Below are 21,912 nucleotides of genomic sequence, written 5' to 3'. Positions count from 1 at the left end.
GCTATTTTAACGGAGCTGCTCGGTGGCCCACATTGAAATACTGTAGGTGTTCCCGGGCAGCTTCCAGCAGTGAGTGACAGGCGCTGGATGAATGTGAAGCAGAGCATATACAGAAAAACACCACCCTAAATAAAAAAAGCAGGTTAAGGAATACCGGAGGTGAAACAGTTCTAGAAAACAATTTCTGAGTTAATCTTCTCGGAACGCTCCGTCTGTAATAGAGCTTTTTGCTTTGAATTTCACCTCATTTACCATCCAGTTGCAGTGTTGATGTGTGAGGGAGGAAAAATACAGAGCTTCCTCCGAGGCACCTTCACTAATTGACTCATTTTTCAGAAGTGGAGAGCGACAGAAAGACACTTGCACATTGTTAAAGGCAGCTCATGTATCGGCAGCGTGCATGAGAAAAAAAGCTTTGGCACTTTGGCAACTCGCAGAGGCTGTTTTTAAAGAATGCGTTTGACAGTGGAAATAACCCAGAGATAATCCGTATAGCATTAGCCCCAAAGGCTGTCATCATTACTCAGACTTAGGGGGGAATAAGAAAGAGCTGACCTGCGGATTTATCCAGCCATGCTAGTCACATTAAAGTGTGTATATCTGCCTGGAAAAGCTGCGCTCTCTAAGGCGCCGTGTTCACAGGCGCCGCCTGGAGGGTCTCACCATGGAGCTCCGTGACACCTGCGGATGATATCTGTGTCCTCATTATGGGGGGGTGGCTACAGGAAAGAGCTGAGGTTGCAAAAGTGTGTTAACCTGCGGTATGTGCTCGCCTGTTCAATGAATATTTCTACTATTTGCGGACCTAAAATTGATTTTATTACCAAACGTACCTTAAATTCACAAATAGTAGCTCAACTGCAGAGATAACAAGGCCTTTACTTGGGCTTTATTTTTCATTTCCTCTGTTCTACACTGGAGAAAAAAGGACACTTAGAAAATAAGTAAAAGTGTTTTTGCTTTTAATAAGTAAAAAAAGTCTGCCAACGACTAACAAGTGAAAATTCACTTGGTGAGATTTCTTGAAATATAAATTTCTTGAAATTCTTTTCATTATCAAAATTATGTCTAGAAATTAGCTGTGAAAACTCATGTTGAGCTATATTGCACTAGTATTAGCTGTGTGTCATAAAGAGCCTGTAATGCTCACAAGTAATATTTCTTTCACTTAACAAGACATTCAAGATGCATCGTCTAAAAATATGACCCTACGTATATGTCACTGAAATTTAACTTGTTGGGTGATCGTGTCTTATATTAAGTGTTATGAGATATTTTGATGAGTAATGAGACAAATATAATGTTTATTTGTAATATGTGTAATTTCCTGTTGATGTAAACTCAAAACTAGGGCTGTCAATCGATTAAAAGGAAGGACGAAAACAAGCAGTAAAGTCAAACTAGGCAGCGCTGATCAAATATGAATCAATATTCTGGTAAGTTAATGCCTATTTTGTCTCCTCAAATGGTTTCAGAATCATCTTGTAGTGTACTGTTTAGCTGTAAAATAAGAAAGTTTGTGACGCGGCCACCATTGTTAAATCTGTTGAAGGAACACCAAGTTCCGGTCACATGACCGGAGCACAGCCAATATGAACGCTCTCTCTCTGAAATGACCTGTGATTGGTCAAAGTCTCCCGTCACAGGCTAGATTATTTAAAGCCTGAAAACAGAGCCATGAGGAGGAGCAGAAGTTTAGTTATCTCTCAGAACACTTGATTTATAATATGCTGAAAGGTTATTATGGAATTTTTGCCCACAAATATACTGCCTACTGCCACTTTAAATACGGAAGTTATGTGACAAATAAATCAACTTTGACTTGTGGTTTCACACGGGACACGAACATCAGTCTCCTTGGTGAAAGTCCTGTGTTTTTTGTTCGCCGCTCTCAATACTTACGTGGATTACCTACAAATTGATTTCGTGCTGACTCATTACGAAAAAAAAAAACAGTGAAATTCGTGTTGATGTACACAAATCAATACATTACATTTTGTGACTATTTCATGAGCTGCTGTGCGACTGGGCTGGCAGTTAAGCTACTGTCAGTGAAACTCAACACTTCCTGCACAGATGTGTCCCAATAAAAGCTTTCCTCGGGATCCATAAGCAGAATTACTCACTTTGAAACATTAGCAGGAAAGGTTGAGTTTCAGTGATGGCAGCTTGACGTAAAAAAAAATGAATTAATTGAGACTCTGGTATCGTCTCAAACCGGCTTTTATTTAAGAGTTTACAGTAAGTCTTCATACATTTTAACAAATTAACACATAAACAGTCTGGGATGTTTTGTACAAACATTACAATACATACAGTTTTTGTCGTTTCCATATTTGAAAATTAGCGCACGTATATACAGTAGGTGTGCATATGTTTGTGTATGCATGTGTCTCATTAACCCCCTGCTGTGTATTTAATAGCCAGACGCTTTTTAAAGCAATATTTTAAAGGTATAACCCAATTAAAATGGTGAATTAATCACCGTGTGTGACGTTGATGACACATCTTTACTTCTTTACTTTGTCTACTTTACAGCTATTAGCCTGCAGGATATGTATATTAAACCTGCCTCCCTGCAGTGCTTGATATTTGTCTTTAAATGATCCCAATCAGCTGACAAACACTGATTTCATGTTTGATTTAATGTGAAGGTGTGTGTGTTTGTGTGTTGTGTGTGTGTGTGAATGTGTGCTCACGTGTGGGTGGGTGAGTGTGAGCGTTTATGCTTTTGAACATGTTGGTTGGTTTGCATGTGCATATCTGCGTACCTCCCTGCTTGTGTATGTGTGTGTGTGTGTTGCTGATGAGTGGGTGTTTGTGTGTGCGTCTGTGTGTTTCCGCGTATGCATGTGTTTTGCCCACTCACAGCCTATCTTTATACGTGCTGTGATATCCACAGTAGTCCATCTCTCTCTTGGAAGGTTCATTCAAGGCCAAGAGAAGCATGTGGAGAGCTGAATCTCTTTGTGGGATTTCTGTCAGTTCAAACGTGCACAGCGTAGTTCGCTCAGAGAAGAGCAGGCTCCGTGTTTCCCTCTCATCCTGCAGGCTGTGTGGTTGTAGGCTGCCGGGGGAGCATTTCAACATCCTGTGCTCTATATATCGCCTCAGGGAGGGATTGGACCTCCAGGGCTGTTACAGCACATTCTCCTTCACACGCTTGTTAACCAAGCAGCGCGCTCGCTCCCCCAACACAGAAAATGCATATTGAATCAGTCCGTCACACTCTGCTGCTTTGTTTCTCTCGTTTTATTCTCTGGCATACAGCTGGTTTTTGCATGTTCTGCTCGCTCCGTTAACCTTTCCTCTAAACAAGTGTTGTTCATGCTGTGGTACTCTCTAAACATCACCACAGATATTGTCTGACATTTGTTCTGCAGCCTTTTTCTGAGGAGTAGTAGGATCGCCCTCATAGGTATGGAGGACGGAACCTGCCAAAATGAATAAATAAATTACTCTATAAATGAAGAAATATGTTATTAAATGTAGCAAAATAATATTAAAAATAAATGTAGCCATTAATTGATGATTTCATTGTCATTTATTCATTTTGTATCATTTCCCTTATTTATTTACACTTATGTTTAATTTTCCCTTTTATTTAATTATGTATTTATTTTTATATTTTTATTATTTATTTGTATTTATATTTGCATCTATATTTTATTCATTCATTTATTTTTGCATTTATTTTATATTAATTTCATGGAGTCACGCAATCTGACCCCATGATGACACACATTGAGTGACAGCCGCCTCATTCAAGGAATGTAAAAAGAAATATGTAAATAAAAGTATGAAGAAAAGAATACAGAAATAAATAAGTTTGGGGACATACGTCAAAATAAATGCACACATAAATAAAAATAAATGCAAAAAATAAATTAAAAAATAATAAAAATACATTAGTAAATAATTAAAGGGGAAAATTAAACATAAATCATGTAAATAAATACAGGATTTAATAGAAAGATAAATAGATTAAAACAGAAATATCAATTTATGTCACATTGTATTAATTAATAAATGGCTACATTTATTTTTAATAGTATTTTGTCTACATTTAATGAGAAACTTATTCATGTATCAAGTTATTTATTTATTTATTCATCTTTCTTTATTTTTTTTTAATTTTGGCAGGTTCCGTCCTCCATGTATAGGAACAACTGAACAAGTAGTGTTTTAGTGCCTTGCTCGAGGACACACTGACAGTAGATGGTGGTGGAATTCAATTCTGTGACATTTCCTTAGTTTCTAACTTGTTTAGCTTTAACATTTCAATGTGTGAGTGTCGGGGGAGTAATAGAGTTAAATTGAAATTGCTTGTTTAATAGTGTTCACGTCGTAAACATCACACATTATATGTTTCATTGCTACTGCAGACGATACATCCACAGCTATAACTGCTCTTATACTCTACTATTTAACAGCAAAATTTAGACTTTAGCTGTCCAAGAAAGATCCTGGAAGTGAAAGCTGTACTCTGAAACGTTGACATTTTGTGACTGAATTGGACCCATGCAGGGTTCACCTCATATTGCTGTTGCAGTTTTACAATAATACTAACTTTGGGACTGTCGAAGGCATGTGCACAGACATACCTATCTCTCATCATTAATCACTGAGATAATTCTGAATTCTGAATGTCACAGGTTCTTTGTCCTGTTCTGTGTCTCCGCTCTACTACGAGCTGTTCTCCTTAACCGTCCATGTTTCCACGTGGTTCGAGCGAGTGAGTATGATGGTGATCTTGTTGAACTGCGTGACCCTGGGAATGTACCAGCCCTGCGAGAACATCGACTGCTCCTCAGACCGATGCCAAATACTGCAGGTACACACTAAAACACACATAAGCACTTCATACTTTTGCCATTCTCACTCTTCATATTCCCACAAAATATTTATAAATGGTAGTAAATATAAAGTGTGACCCTTTTTTATTTGAATGGTGATAACTAAACAGTATATTGTGGTTTGTGTCGTTTTGTATTGATGTTTTTACACACACTAGTGCCGTCTAGGGTTGGGAATGTCAGCCTGTTGGTGTGTGACTATTGATTGGATTGCCATGAAATTGGTCTCAATAGGATTTGATGATTTGATTTGATTTATGGATATATAGAGGACAAAAGATAGGACAGACAATCACACATAACACTCACAGAATCCCTAAAATAATAAGCAACAAAACCAAGGACATCCTACAAATGGAAAACAACAGAATGCATGATGAATAGGAGGAATCCCAATGCACTTGTTAATCTCCCAACTTTGTTTTTTCTTTTACAAAACATCAGTATATCAACATGCTGGAGTCATTGTGACCTCGCTAACGGCTAACAGCATTTACACGAAAGTATCGTGTCACTGCAACCTACCACAGCTAAAGGGAAGGTTTGTTTGATCTGTCCATTGATTTATCCTGTTCCTTTAATTATGTCCACATGTATCTTATTCATGTCCTTCATGTTTAAGGTGCAAATGACAGATGCAATAAAGGAGGAATTCAGGGAACACACAGTTTAATAAATGAGACGCCCTGCCCTGAGTAGTGACATCTTGGTTACTAAAGACAACTGCACAGCTGGATCAGCTCTCAGAGGGCTTGAAGCTGTTTTTTAGTGCACTCAAGTTTTTTATTTGCACTAGGGCTGTCAATCGATTAAAATATTTTATCACTATTAATCACATGATCGTCCATAGGTAATCACGATTAATCGCACATTTTTTATCAGTTCAAAATGAACCTTAAAGGGAGATTTGTCAAGTATTTTATACTCTTATCAACATGGGAGTGGACAAATATGCTGCTTTATGAAAATGTATGCATATATTTAATATTATAAATCAATTAACAACACAAAACAATGACAGATATTGTCCAGAAACCCTCACAGGTACTGCATTTAGCATAAAACAATATGCTCAAATCATAACATGGCAAACTGCAGTCCAACAGGCAACAACAGCTGTCAGTGTGTCAGTGTGCTGACTTGACTATGATTTGCCCCAAACTGCATGTGATTATCATAAAGTGGGCATGTCTGTAAAGGGGAGACTCGTGGGTACCCATAGAACCCATTTACATTCACATATCTGGAGGTCAGAGGTCATGGGACCCCTTTGAAAATGACCATGACAGTTTTGAACGTTATTTAGCCTCCTCCACGAGAAAGCTAGTATGACATGGTCGGTACCAATGGACTCTTTAGGTTTTCTAGTTACATATGATGCCAGTAAATAGTTTATGCCCACTACAAACTAAAAATTGCAAGTCGTGTTAATGCGTTAAAGAAATTAGTGGTGTTAAAACGAATTTGCATTATTATCGCTTTAACTTTGACAGCCCTAATTTGAACAATTAACGCAACGCACTCTTTAACCAGTGAAGAGGGACATTTACCACAGCTAACACTGTTATGTGAACACGGATGGACCCGCCCATTAACCTTTATCTTACAGTTCGACCTTCTTCACGATGAGCATTTACAACTCTGCAGAGCCACTTGCGTTGGCTGAGTTACTCTTGTTTTTCTCTTCTCAGAAAGCACTTTGTTTCTACTGTTTTTGAAAGTGCGCTATAAATAACATTTACTTAGTTACACAGGATCATGTATATTTGATCAGAGGCTCTAAAGAACATACATCTACGTGGTGGAAAAGCACTTACGAACAAGCGTTAACAAATCTGCGCTCTTATACTCAGCCATGCATATTTTATATATAACCTACACAAAGGCAGACATACTAAACTCACATAAACACTGTGTACAACAACATGTGCTCACCACACACACACACACACACACACACACACACACACACACACTCATGCCTTCACATTCCTAGAAGCAGAGAGCCAAGCTTCTAGGAAGTGTTCACCTGTATCCATTTATTCCCACACATCCGTGTTGACACATAGAGAACACACTGATTCACATGCACACACACTCTCCTTCTCCGTTTTCCTCTCCTTTCGGTCCTCCCTCGTCTCGCTCTCCCTCCCGTGCTGCAGCCTGTAACTCCTCGCAGTGACTCACTTGCTAGCATGTGGTCTTTATGGTGCAGCGAGCTTGACTTTTCTCACGTACGGCGCCCCGGCAGCTTTCCCCCGTCATCTGGCAGGACACAGAATCCCTCCTCACTTATGTCAAAAGGTGGCCTGAGTGGGTGTTACATCTGTGCGCGAGCGTGTGCGCGTATGTCTTCAGTCTGTCGGCGTGAAGCGCTCGTTGAATCACCCCGGCGTCCTGTGTTTTTCACATTCTCACACGAACACACACACACACACAAGGCACCACACTCATCATGAAACAGCCGAAACACACACAGTAGATTGATTTGGCTCCCTGGGGGGGGGGGAGGTGGCTGGTGAGTTGGACCTAATAGAATTTCTCCTCCAAGTATCTATAGACCCCCTATTCAATATCAGCATGGATTCAGTGCGCTACAGCGCCACAGTCAATACTCTCCTCTCAGAAAATCCGTTGTTCAATACTGTGATTTCATCGGTGCCTCACCAGCACAATCTATAAGCTGTAACAAGTGTGGACTTAAAAACCTCTGGAGGCTTAGTTAGTTATTTAGTCGGCTTGTAGGTGGATAGATGAGCGAATGGGAAAACGATGGTTTGCATGATAAGTGAATTCCGGATTATCTACAGTTTTTGCATCTTAGTTTGTTCTGTGAGAGTCAGACGCAACTAGAGTAGTAGTTTGGTCCTAAAGATGCTTCACGACTCATTGAGGACACTTTATCCTCTTCTAACGGACTTCTAAAGGATGTGTAGAAAATAGGGCTGTCAAAGTTAACATGTACAATATGTGTAATTTCTTTAACGTAATAATACAACTTGCGGTTTTTAAATTGTGGCGGGCTCAGTTTTAAAGTTAGTGTGAAGATACTGGCATCATATGAAACTGAAAACCTAAGGAATCCATTGGTACCAACCATGTCATACGAGCTTGTCACAAAGAAGGTTAAATAACGCTCCAAACCCACGCTACATTTTGGAGAAGAAAAACTGGCATGTCCATTTTCAAAGGGGTCCCTTGACCTCTGACCTCCAGATATGTGAATGTAAATGGGTTCTATGGGTACCCACGAGTCTCCCCTTTACAGACATGCACACTTTATGATGATCACATGCAGTTTGGGGCAAGTCATAGTCAAGTCAGCACACTGACACACTGACAGCTGTTGTTGCCTGTTGGGCTGCAGTTTGCCATGTTATGATTGGAGCATATATGTTTTATGCTAAATGCAGTACCTGTGAGGGTTTCTGGATCAATATCTGTCATTGTTTTGTGTTTTTAATTGATTTACGATAATAAATATATATAGATACATTTGCATAAAGCAGCATATTTTCTCCCACTTCCATGTTGATAAGAGTATTAAATTTGTGACAAATCTCCCTTTAAGGTACATTTTGAACAGATGAAAAATATGCGATTAATTTGCGATTAATCACGATTAACTATGGACAATCACGCGATTAAGAAAAGAAAAACACACTACACTAAAACTATATATTCTGGTAAAATAAGATAATAAAAATGAGAGTAAATTCATATCAATTTTAGTTTTTTGGTAATAATATATCGCTACTGAAAAAAAAGAGACTGTATGAATTTTGTAAAGTTAGATATTGAAGAGACTTGACCTTCATTTCAGACACTAAAGTAACACAGAGATTACACATTACGGCTATTCCCAGTTCTCCAACCATGTTTTTTTTTTATATGCATATGTAAATACATACTTCTGAGACAACAAAAACAAATGTAAAACTAAATGTATGAACACTGAAACTAAACCTTTCTGAAAAACTGAAACTAAACTAAAACTAGCAAACACACCCTGAAAACTAACTAAAACTAAAATAAAATTGAAAAGCCAAAACTAAAATAAAATAAAAACTAATTGAATAATCTAAACTATTATAACCTTGGTTGTAGAGACAACAGTGTTTTACTGAATAAAGAATGTAAGATAATCAATAACGCGCCCTCAGAAAGAGAACTGCATGCAAATGACGTCCTTTACCACAAATTACAGGCACTAAGGAGTACTTGAGCTCGTACACAGATCTACCAAGGCTGACACACTTGTGTCTTGAAGTGTCTTTGATAATCGCAGCGTTCTCTGATTGAATAAAAGATGTGAAAGCTTTGGATCCTTCAGAGTTAAATTACTTCCATCAGTTTTCCTCTAATGTAATAATGTTTTGATGTTTGATTAGATTGATTTGTTTCACCGTTGTTCTCCGACAAAATGATGTTCCTATTAACTATTATCATATTTTATTTATTATTATATAACTATTAAATTAATTGCCAACTATTTTGATAAACAATTACTCGACTTGAGTATTACTTTTCTGATTCCAGCTTCTTAAATGTGAATATCTTCTGGTATATCCAGTAAACTGAATATCTTTGAGTTGTGGACAAAACAAGACATTTGAGGACGTCATCTTGGGCTTTGGGAAACACTGATTGACTTTTTTGTTTTACCATTTTCTGACATTTTATAGACCAAACAACTAATCGATTAATCGAGAAAATAATCAACTTAATCTACAATAAAAATAATCGTTAGTTGCAGCCCTAGTCCTGTGTTTGTTTGTCACCTCGACATCCTCCGAACGTGGACTGCCACTGCAATCATATTTGCGATACATCAAAAACAAACGTAATACGCAACACTATATGACTCCCTCGAAAAGTAATTCACAGTGAAGTTCCACCATTTTTATAAGACAGGGCTATTTTTGAGAGGCAAGAGGTTGGAAGAAGGTCTGGATTCTTCCTCATAAATACCTAATAGTGAATAAGGCTAAGGAAGTGTCCTTCAAAATTATTCATAAATATTACCCTGTCAATCACTACATGCAGAAATAAAACAAAAAAACATTAAGACCTTTGCAGATTTATCACTGACCATATCTTTAAAGACATTATTATGGAATAATGTGGTGTTTGGTTTCCTCAAAAGAACAACAACAATATTTTCTCATAATAAATTTGATTTGTTTTCTTTTAGTCTTTTAATCATAAATATAAATTTAACAATAAATACCTTATTTTGTTGTTTTCTTGATGGATGTAGAGCAATATGTGAAACCACTTTCTAATTTGACAAAGAAAAAGGCTATTAAGACACTAAATATGTGTAGGTTTTAATATTTTTGTTTAGTGCGATATACCATGGCTCTTTCGTTATTGCTATACTGAATGTGAATTATGTTCTTATGTTTAATGAATAAATAAAGAAAGTAGAGATAAGTGGCCAACTTGTGTAAAATAACATGATGGGTTGGATTTTCCTCCTGTCCTCCCCAATTTTTTGAGTCACCAGCCGCCACTGATATATACAGTATATCATTATCAATGTCAGTATCCGCCTCAAAATTGAAGTGTGAATTGGACTATACTTGCAAAACACACACAATGAAATACTCTTGCGTATATACACAATTTTCTACCTGCCAAAGTACAAAAAGATTGAAAGCATCGGAGCATGAAAGAATAGAGAGCGATAGAAGGGGAGTAACAAACAAGAGAAAGATGGATAATGAGAGAAGTATAGAGACAAAGAAGTGAAAGAAAAAAGACACAAGACGACTGGCATAAAAAAAGCAAAACAGAGCGAGAGGTGTGAGAAGAGAGCTGTGGAAATGTCAGATGAGTTTTCACCTCGCTTGGTTCAGCAAACTTTACAAAAGGCAGCGCCTCGTTCATCTTTTCTCGACAAAGGTCAAGGTTGCAAAACTGTGAGCGTTTTCTCCACATTAGTAGGCAAGTCCTGTATTTATATCCACCCCTCCAGGACTGCTAAGTAGGACGCTTCTTTCGGAGCAAGCGACAAAAACAAAGATTCACATCGATGGTTTCGGATTCAGATCATGTTGCCTTCAGTACTTCCCTCTGAAAATCAAATTACAGGCAACGCCAAGCGCGTCAGTTCATCCTTAATCCCCCTGTATACACAGAAAAGAACAGCAGCTAATCTAGGCTCTTTGCTCACAACAGCAATAACACGCATTAGCGAGCTGAGTTCTTTGATTTATTTGGATTTTTTTTTTTTTTTTTTTGCTCCCTTCTTTTAATTAGATGCTTGATTAAAGCTGGAGTGAGGTGGGGGGATGTCGATGTGGGGCTTATCTCTGATTACTGCACAAACAAATTATTTTCCATTACCCCACCGTTTAGGGCAAACTGCTCAACTGGGGAGAGGGGGGAGGAGAGAAATAGAGGTTTAATAGAGAGAAGGAGGCTGGCAGAGAGAGAGAGAGAGAGATATTAAATTGTCAGAGAAAGATAGGACGCAGAAGATAAATGAAACGATTGTAGGAATAGAGATGGAAGTAAGAGATTGGCAGGAAGAGGGAGGAGAGAAAATGGGGAGGTTGATGATTGAGAGAAGCCCGGGAGAGAAACAGGGTGAGGAGAGAAGAGGAGGAAAGAGAGGAGGTTACTGAAACCTGGCTTGGCTCAGTATGCCTTTTATAAGTATCCTGGTTCAGGAGAGGATCACTCCAATCTGAATGTGTGCTTGGAAACACTGCAGGATGATCACCCACTTCATCCCCAAGGTGCCGCTGGGTTGAGTCATTGGATGAATCTGAATCTCCACCTTCTGGACTTGCTTACAGAATTGCTTACTGTCCAGGCTTCAACTCGCAGTTATTCTCATTAACAATGAATCTGTTATTTTCTAAACTAATAAATCAAATGTTTGGTTTGTAAAAATGTCAGGAAATGAAAGTGAAATATATGCCTGGTATTTTTCCAAAGACCAAGGTGGCGTCTCTAGATATCTACTTTAAGCCAACCAACAGTCCAAAACACAAAGCTATTCAGTTTACTGTCATGCATGACCAAGAAAAGCATCAAACTGTCACATTGAACCATTGAATTTTTGCCCATTTTTGCTTGACGAATGATTATTAATTAATTGCCAAAAAGGCTTTAGTGGTCGCCATTATGCAATTGACCGAAAACGAATCATCCAGTCTATTAATCATCTAATTGTTTCAGCTCTATTACAGACATAAAGTCTAACAGTGAACTGAGGGAGTGAGGAGAGAACTTCAATGCCAAGATCTTGACATTTGTGTGCAATATCAAGCATTAATACATTTATGTTAGGACTGTCAATCGATTAAAATATTTAATCCATAGTTAATCGCGATAAATCACAAATTAATTGCACATTTTTTAACTGTTCAAAACCTTAAAGGGAGATGTGTCAAGTATTTAATACTCTTATCAACATGGGAGTGGGCAAATATGCTGCTTCATGCAAATGTATGTATATATTTATTATTGTAAATCAATTAACAACACAAAACAATGACAGATATTGTCCAGAAACCCTCACAGGTACTGCATTTAGCATAACAAATTTGCTCAAATCACAAAATAGCAAACTGCAGCCCAACAGGCAACAACAGCTGTCAGTGTGTAAAGAAATTAGTAGCATTCAAATTAATTTGCGTTAACACATTATTATCACGTTAACTTTGACAGCCCTAATTCAGATATCTGTTCTTTTACAGATTTGTTTAAACATATATAATTTTATATATATATATATATATTTATATATTTGTGTTAAATATCTAAATTGTGTCCGATTATTGGCTAAATCCAACGACGTGTGTACCTGAAACAGACTCTATAAGTCTGCAAAAAGTCTTCAGGAAGTTCTCTTCAGGCTTATTACAAAGTTGATAAATGGTGGATTGGGACAGCCCAGACAGTTTATACTGTATGTTACTGGAGCGACCCTGATGAGATGATCTTGTCTGCACACATCTTGGCCTTGGCTCAAAGCGCCTATTTGATAAATATGAGTCAAGTAAACATAACATTTACCCCCCCAGTAGCATCACTGTGTGTTTTGTTGACAGCAGGCAGAATGAACCCACTGACTCCAAGATTGGACTCCAACTGCTATCAGCATGTTGCTACAGATTCAGAACACCAGCTGCTGCATTTTAGTTCCATCTACTGTACTGAACTTTCTGCAAACTCTTCTTTTTTTAAATTAGGAAACCTGCACCAACAATCGCATCATATTTAAAGTCCTATATCACACATTTTATTACAGTTGTACCCGACCTTATGTACATGTGTATATATTACAACACTTCACGGCACGTGTCTCACACAGTGGCCTCTAACGTTAATGAAAAAATGCTTTCACTGACTGGAGATTTCACCATTATTCTGTATTTAAAGCACAGGGATGCCAACTTTTCATTTTAGTTTGCAGTGAGATTTGGTGTCTTTGAAGTCAGTGCATTTTATGAGTACCGCCATCTGAAGGCAGCAGGTATCTGTTCCATCTGCAGTCTCTAACTGGACTGATGTTGCGCACTGTCAAGACACAATCACGCACGGCAGATCCGCTGGTTACATTTCGAACAACCAGCACCAGAGTGTGTTGTGAAATAACCTCAGAAGTAATTGTATTGGAGTACATTTTTTTAAGTAATCCTCCCAACCATGCTTATGTATTATAAAACAAAGTCTTATTTCGCCCTCTCGTCAAATTGTTCACGCCAAACAGTTGTGAGATGTTCCATCAACAAGTCATTTTCTTTTCTAAGACTTAAACAATCTGAATAGTATTTAGAGGCCAATGGTATATACACACATATACAGTAATTTCACAAGATAAAAGCAAAGATTAGATACAAATTTAGTATTTTCTTGTTGTATATCTTTTCATCTCTTTCTGTTAGTTTGACGAGCTAACATTTATAGATGATGTTTCTGTCTCCACCTCCGATGGAGAAGGATGGATGTTTGTGGTCTCCTAAAGCACTGAGAAATGTCTTTCTCTTCCTCTTTCTTTCATTCTTGACTCTGTGTCTCCTTGTCTCTCTGTGTCTCTTTGTCTCTCCGTGTCTTTCTGCCAGGCTTTCGATGCATTCATCTACTTCTTCTTCGCTATGGAGATGGTTATAAAGATGGTCGCCCTGGGAATCTTTGGTCGACGCTGTTACCTCGGGGATACGTGGAACCGACTGGATTTCTTTATCGTCATGGCAGGGTGAGGACCTCCTCTTCTTCCTTTTATTTTATCCCTTTTGTATGTCTCACATGCGTGTGAACAGTGACAGGTTTTGTTCCAAACACATCTTACAAAGCTACATAGTCCACATGTGTTAAAGCATTATGGGTAAACGGCATATTTATAAAACTCATATGTAGGATTAAATGGGAAAACAGAAGCTCATTCATTCCCAGTAATGTGTTTTTCTATTCATAAGTGTTATTATTAATGTTAGTGAATTAGTTAAGAGTTCAAATGTTTAATAATGATTTACCTCGGGTCTATTTAAACGCCAGGCTCCAGGCTCGGCTTTCTTTGCTGCCCCGACAGCTCGTGGTCCATTGTGCCACCATGCGTGGTCAATCACGTCAGTGTTGAATATGAAACATGACATTACATATTAACATGTTGATAGTCGCTGGCTTTCACCTGGGACATGGCTGACAATAACACACCGATAATGTAATTCAGCTGCGCTAAACACCGCAATGTAATTCAATGAATGAGCTCAAATTACCCTGTCAGAAATTCACAACATGGTCATACTGCTGACAAAATGAATACGTGAAAATCTTAACCTTAACCTAGCTTTAACCTCATCCTGTTTCAGTTTGTGCGAAGCGATGTGATTTCTGCTCTGTGATGTTGTTCATTCATCTCCTACAGTGTGGCCTACATACAGTACAGTCTCTACCTTACTATCTCGCAGTCTTCTGTTGCAGTCTTTTTTTGATGGCGCTGCATTGCTCTTACTGCCTTCGGTTCCCCTTTGAACGTCTTCTTCAACTTTCTTGAGCGATGCTCTGCCAGCGAGAGAAGTTGTGCCCTTTTAAAATCATTTCATGTCTCCTCTACTGAGCAGGACAGGGACTGGGGGTGTCTCTTTGTAATTACTGAGTTAGGATTTGAAAGGATGCAGATGTTTGTTTTTAAGTTACAGTCTGTGATTGTAGTATTGCAACTTCAAGGTCGGTTACATATATATATATATAATATATATATACATATATATATATATTATATATATACAGTATATGTAACTCATTCATTGGACGGTTTTGGCGACAGTCATCCTGCACCATGTGCACTGCAGGGACCCCCGAGGTATAACCAGATTCTGGGGAAATGACAGCAAGTCATGCAGCACTTAACGTTTGTTTATTTATTGTTATATATCTTCTCTGGTGCCACAAATAGCTCACAAAGTAATTCACTGGTTATAAGCTTTAGTTGTCGAGTCTGCAACTGGACCTCATTTGACATAAATAACGTAACAGGTAAAAACAGGTAAAAAATAAGAGGGAGAAACAATACAAAAAAGAGGTGCCTTGTATCGTTATATTGTGGGATAGTCACTGTGGGATAACTCAACCCGTTCTAACCACAGATGTATTAAGATAACTGGATACAGCGTTGGAGGCGGGGTCCCGTTCACTCCTATGAAAGTTTCGGAAAAGTACCCGAATCTTCCGGCGATCTTCTGCATCCATTGGGCCCGAAGAGCAGGCGCAACAGAGTCCGCTTGGTCACATGGCTCGGTCGCGGGGTCACAGCGAACTAGCTATTAGGAAAATTGGCATCGATGACCGGCGCGCTTCCTGGGGGCTTGTTTCTCACTCTCAACTCGTCAAATACTGACGCTTGGTCAGTGCCTGATACTGATACTGATGCACCGAGTTACCCATTAGTTTCTGTATGAGGCGCACCGGCCTTTCATCTAACTCCATCCATGTTATTATTAGACATTTGCAAACGATGTAGTATAAAGTTTAAGAAAGTCTGCATAAGACAGGTGGTAGGGGAGGTTGGACGGGTCAAACAAACACAAGATTATCACCCAGGAGACCGCTGATCGTGTCCTGCGTGAAACCAAGTCAAAGTTGACTTATTTCACTGTAGTTTTGTGACGTAACTTACGCAGTTAACTAATGCCAGTTCCGTAACGAACGTACTTCTTTTTTACACAGAAAAATAACCCAAACTGTTATCTTTTAAGTAAAACCCAAATCAAAGTAGACCTACGTTGGAGGTTTATTTTGAAAATCCACTATTTACGTTTTACGTAAGATTACGTTTATTTTTAACGTATCACATATACGTTTGTAATGATGGGTAATGACAGGAAAGAGATCGGGGTGGTGGATGGGTCAAACAAACACAGGATTTTCACCCAGGAGACCGCTGATCATGTCCTGCATTACGTTTGTAATGATAGATAATGACAGGAAAGAGATCGGGGTGGTGGATGGGTCAAACCAACACAGGACTTTCACCCAGGAGGCCGCTGTTTGTGTCTCGTATGAAACTAAAAGTCAGTGTTCCTCTTATTTTAATCATATTTTCTCTTACTAAACCTAACAAAGTAGTTAGTTTTTTGTACACAACGTTAATCCTGTGTTTTCTTCTGTATTCCAGGAAAAGATACATTTACCTTGAAACATATTTGAGAAAAGTTGTATGGGAATGTAATTTAACATATGCTTGTTTCTTTACACACTTAATCCACCACAGACATTTTATCGCCACAGAATACATTATCAGTTTTCATGGCAACCAAACATCACACCAGAAGACAGCTGAGTTAAGTTGATAATTTGAACTGCTGTAGCACTGTGATGAAATCTTATTTTTTCTCTGAGACATGATTAACACGTCATTCTTTGATGTGTGCATCGCTCAAATTAGTTTCAGGATTTAATACAAGAGCTCTGCATTCTCACATGCACCATGGTTGGCTTTTAGTTTAACTATCAATTCGACTAAATGTTAAAAAGACAGACTTGGTGACAGGATAAAGAACACAACAGAAAAAAAAAACAATCTGGCACGAAACAGACATTTCCAAAGCTGGGACACCACATTATCTCCTGGCACATACAAATTAAAGTAATTACCATAATTTGATGACTCAAAACAATCAAGTTGTATCCTCTCATTTTTATGTTCTGCAGTTCTTTTTTTTAAAGAGATGATTAGCATGCAGGGTGGCAGTCCCCCCCCCCATGATCAGTAAACAGATCCCCTTTAAAGGAGCTGATGCTGTGTTAATATCTCTCATCTGTGTCTCCTGTTGGCTGAAGCTCTTTTAAAGAGACACTCTCCATTCTGTTGGAGACTTTCCATTAACTTTGACATACTGTGCACAGAGCAATTAGGAATAGTCAAAAACAACACGATAAAGTATCTGAATAAAATTTCATGGGCTTTTAGTCATCATTTAGACTCTCATCAAACGGGCCAAGTTTTTACTATGTATGAACAAGCTGTAAAATCTCCCCTTCAGATAGTCTACCCTCAGTATCGCTTCTAAAGTCATAGACCACCTGTCTAATTATACAGTACTAATTCACTTTTATATGAATTGTCTTAAAGCAGTACTCCAGAGATTTAATATTGCGCCCCCAAGAGATAGTTTCCAAAAGATTTAAAACTGAGGAAGCTCTAGTAGTCAGTATGGTTCAATCTCCAAAACATGCTGGGTCCTACATTTCCAATAATAAAAACTCAACAGCAATGATATTTTCTTAGATCTCCTTGTTTACTATACAGACAACCCTTATGACTTAATTGGTGATTTCCTGGCTTGGCAAAGCTCATCCAGAGCCAAAAAAAGATGTTATTCACCGGTTGGAGTCTGAGTCTGAACAGCCTAGCCACACGCGAGCGCGCATGGGACACCGAACCTGATTGATTAATACGTGTAAGAACTTACAAACAGTCCCTTTAAGCCCAACCATGACCTTTTTTTCTAAACCTAACTAAGTGGTTTTGTTACCTAAACATAACTGTGACAGTTTCATGGTAATAACGTGGTTTTAAATGACGGGAAAAGCTGTTTCACTGCGTAAACCCTGTGGAGTGAAATGACACGCAAAAAGACTAAAATGTCCTTAAAATGTATACGGCTTCTCATGAGATCAGGTTGAGACATGTAGTACTGAACATGATAAAAACAAATCGCCTTTCTCCACCGACATTTTCTCTTCCCACAATGCCCTTTTTAATTAATATTCAAATAGTTGTTTTAAATATTGCTTCAAAAGAAAATGTTTGTACTTAATATTTATATATCTCTGCTACATCTTTCTGAGATGAATTATTCACTTTTTTTCCTTTCCATTGTCCCCCAGTAGAGTTACACCATTTTTAACTTAACTTGCATTTTTCTATCTTAGATATTCCTCTTCCTTTTCGCTTCCACTCGCTTCATCCTCCTCTTCTTATTCTCCCCTCAAGGGAAGGTGGACATTTTTCATTCACTTTTATTGCCCTGGTTTCTGTAGATTCACTAGCGCACTGTTCAAGCCCTCAGGCTAGAGAAGATACTGCTGCCACCATCTTGCTTTCTCATGATGTTGTATCTGGTCTGTTTCCTCCACTCTGATCCTACAGTTTCAGCACATCATATCTTTCTTCACTTTTCCTCTCCTCGATTTTCCTTTCAGTCGTCATCCTTTAAGCGGCAGCCACAGAGACCTCGTCCCTGTGCGCCAAACCCCAATGCTCAGCGCGTGCGTTGCAGAGAGATTCCACCACCACCACCAATTACTCCCCAGCCTTACAATCACCACATGCGGCGCATGTAGCGGCAAGGAGGGGGGCGTGATAAAACGTTACACCCCTGGGAACTAGTGTGCTGCAAACACAAACAGTAGGCGAGCTGCAGGAAAGGGATTAGGAGCAGCATGAGTCCCATACCAGGCTCTGCTTAGCTTGCCTGTACAGCTGAACCAAACCCCTGCACACAGTCAGATTGTATGGAGCGTGGTGTTTGTGTGTGTGTGTGTGTGTGGACTGGTGTGGAGAAGGCAGGTGTCCAACATTAATCCAAAAGTTTGCTCTTTGAGCGAGTTCTCCCTCAGACACAACCCCCCCGCTGAATGCCTCATTGTCAGGCATTTTTAATTTTGACAAACAAAACTCCAACTGAAAGCCTCACATATTGTATTCTGGTGCTTTGTGACTCAAATGGACAAATGGACATTTGTATTTCATTGGTTTAGATGTTGTTGAATTGGCTAGTTTCCATTATGCTTGACTTGAAAAGGACAGTCACTGCTCACAGTGTCAAAACATCCATCCATCCATTATCTTCTGCTTATCCGGGGCCTGGTTGCGGGGGCAGCAGGCTTAGCAAGGTATTCCAGACATCCCTCTCCCCAGCAACATTTTCCAGATCTTCCTGGGGGACCCCGAGGCGTTCCCAGGCCAGATGGGTTTACACCGGGATCGCCTACCAGTTTTAACACCTCAGCTGGCTCCTTTCGACAAGAAGGAGCAGCGGCTCTACTCCGACCGCTTCACACTTTGCTGCAAACCGCCCCAGTGCGCGCTGAGGGTCACGGTCTGATGATGCCAACAGAACCACATCATCTGCAAAGAGCAGAGACACTCTCCTCCCCCCCGGCTGTCCTTCCCTGTCAATTAAGGCCTCTAACTGAATTCATAAATGTAGATACAATGCATTAATCAAGTGCCTCTAATATGTTTTGACCAGACAAAGATCTGACTGGGTTCCCTATTTGACTAAATGTCTGTGGTCAGTCTGCAGGTGTTAATCTTGTTATCACTCCCTTGTGAGTTCATGCTGGTGTCCAGGGTCCAGCCCTGGGTGTGATGAAGCATACTGCACTATAAAGGAGGCCCTTCAGATGCTATACGTGATCAATTTCTTGTAGGCCTGGAGTCAAGAGTGCAAATCTTTCCACATTGTTAATGTATAGAAGACAACATGTTGTTGGGCAGTTGTGGCTCAGGAGGTAGAGTGGTTCGTCTTGTAATCACAAGGTTAGCGGTTTGATCCCCGGCTCCACCTGTCTGCATGTTGAAGTGTCCCAAATTCCTCCCGATGGAAAGGCCAACAATATTCATGGCAGTTCCGCCACCATCGGTGTATGAATGTGTGTGAATGGGTGAATAGTAAAGTGCTTTGTCCGGTAAGGTAGAAAGGTGCTATATATAAATGCAGTCCATTTACCACTCTTAAGACCGTCAAGGAGTCCTCGAAGGACTGCAAGCTGACAATGATGTTGGTATGTGCACATGCATGCACTGTTGCGTTCAGACATCTTCTTTCACTCGTACATTATACAAACATAACCAGTGAAACCTGTCGGTCTTTTCCTTATTGAACAACTGGATACAAGTCCTTATTCATCCTCAGGTTTTTTCTCTGAGGTTTCTCACAGCTGAGATAATGACTTCAGTTCCATTATGCACAACAGGACCAGTGCCATAGGATATCTGTCTCTCCGTATTCAGATCTCCAGTGTGGTGATTATATGTACAGTACGGCTGCTCTCGGCTCTTGGTTGCAGTAATAACATTACTTCCAATGAGTGAATCTGATCCTAATTTGTTGGAGCACTGCGCCACGGTGTTAGCCCGCAGCAGAGTGGACTGAAAGCAAGAGAAGGTAAGAGTTTGCCTTCAGTCTTTTACTGTTGACACCTGCCATTGCTCAACATTATGGCTGTTGCCTCGTGAGGAGATTGGAAGTTTTGTGTAGAATTTTTTTTTTGAAACGGCACCGGGAGTAAGGAAAATATTGACTTGGATTAACTTCTGTATGAATTGTGCAAGAACCAGTTTTCAGTTTGAAAGTAACTTGAAATCATGAATAAACAAATTCTTGTCATACAGTAAATTAAATGTGAGGGTTATAGCTGACTATCCAACACGCTCTCACTCCCAACTCGTCAAATATGGCGGTATCAGTGGCCCTACGCTTCAAACTATGACGCCCTGCGTACCCCTCTAGCGACTGTTTTGCCAGTGTCAATTTCCGCTAGGTACATGCACACTGTTCTTTTCTAAATAAACTCTTGAAACTAACAATTGAGACCATAAAGTCATGTTTACGATGTTTACTGAGGTAATAAATCAAGTGAGAAGTAGGCTCATTTTCTCATAGATTTCTATACAATCAGACTTCTTTTTGCAACCAGAGGAGTCGCCCCCTGCTGGCTGTTAGAAAGAATGCAAGTTTAAGGCACTTCAGCATTAGCTTCACTTTTCAGACCCTGGAGTTGTCCCTTGGTCAAAATCCTGTGATTTTTGGCCCGTCCATCCATCCCGACTTCCTGCCTATATGCAGACTTTATCGCCCATTATACTACGTCATTTGACTTCCTCCTTTACTCCCGCCATAACTATGGCAACATAGAGCATCATGAACTCGGAAAAAAAAGTTTGGAAATTTGTGTTTGGTCGATCAGTGCAACAATAAGCATAGCGTTCTCCACGTCGTCTCCATACTTTGACCCTGCCATCCAACTTCAACTTGCAATAAGTGTCTAAGATTGCTTGTTTATGCCACTCTCCACTATCCATTTCTGCTTAACAGACATTAAGCCATTGGATTCTTATTTTTTTCACCCACGCCTCTGCTGCAGAAATATTTGTATAACTGGAATTTGCCCCCTCATGATCCTCATGTATTGTATACTTGTGTTGGTGTGTATGCAAGTGCATACTGTGTATTTAAAAATATGCATGTGTGTGTATCCTTTTGTGTCAGTCTGTCATCTGGGGTAGTTTTGGAGAGGCTATCTGTGAGTGCAGGCTGCAGCTTTACACCTCCTCTCTCAGCATCCATTCATTGTCTCAGCTCCTCCTCTCTCCCTCCACGCCCTCTATCTGTCGCCAACACTCAGCAGCGGGAGCAGGAGAGGAGGTGAAGACACGCCGATCTGTCGAGAGAGCATGAATGAAAAAATACTCTGCAATATAACGGCGACAGCAAGGGACATCAAGGCGTATTAATGGAGAAATGTCAGGGCTCATAAATTTACACATTTTACGCTCCATATGCATTCTTATCAAACCCATTGTGAGAGC

At 39.5% G+C, this 21,912-nt stretch overlaps 1 protein-coding gene across 2 annotated transcripts in view; it reads left to right on the top strand.

Moving 5' to 3' along the window:
- LOC119485150 (voltage-dependent T-type calcium channel subunit alpha-1I-like) overlaps positions 1 to 21,912 on the top strand; it is a 281,128-nt gene that overhangs the window by 104,884 nt on the left and 154,332 nt on the right. For both annotated transcript variants that reach the window (XM_037764502.1, XM_037764501.1), the window contains exons 3-4: positions 4,723 to 4,834; positions 13,937 to 14,070. In XM_037764502.1, the coding sequence (XP_037620430.1) occupies positions 4,723 to 4,834; positions 13,937 to 14,070 (246 nt within the window). The remainder of the gene's footprint in view (positions 1 to 4,722; positions 4,835 to 13,936; positions 14,071 to 21,912) is intronic.

Source organism: Sebastes umbrosus, chromosome 3 (genome assembly GCF_015220745.1).
Source record: "Sebastes umbrosus isolate fSebUmb1 chromosome 3, fSebUmb1.pri, whole genome shotgun sequence".
In the NCBI taxonomy this organism is placed as follows: Eukaryota; Metazoa; Chordata; class Actinopteri; order Perciformes; family Sebastidae; genus Sebastes; species Sebastes umbrosus.
The sequence above is the reverse complement of the archived record's forward strand: the minus strand, read 5'-3'. Positions and strand labels throughout refer to the sequence as shown.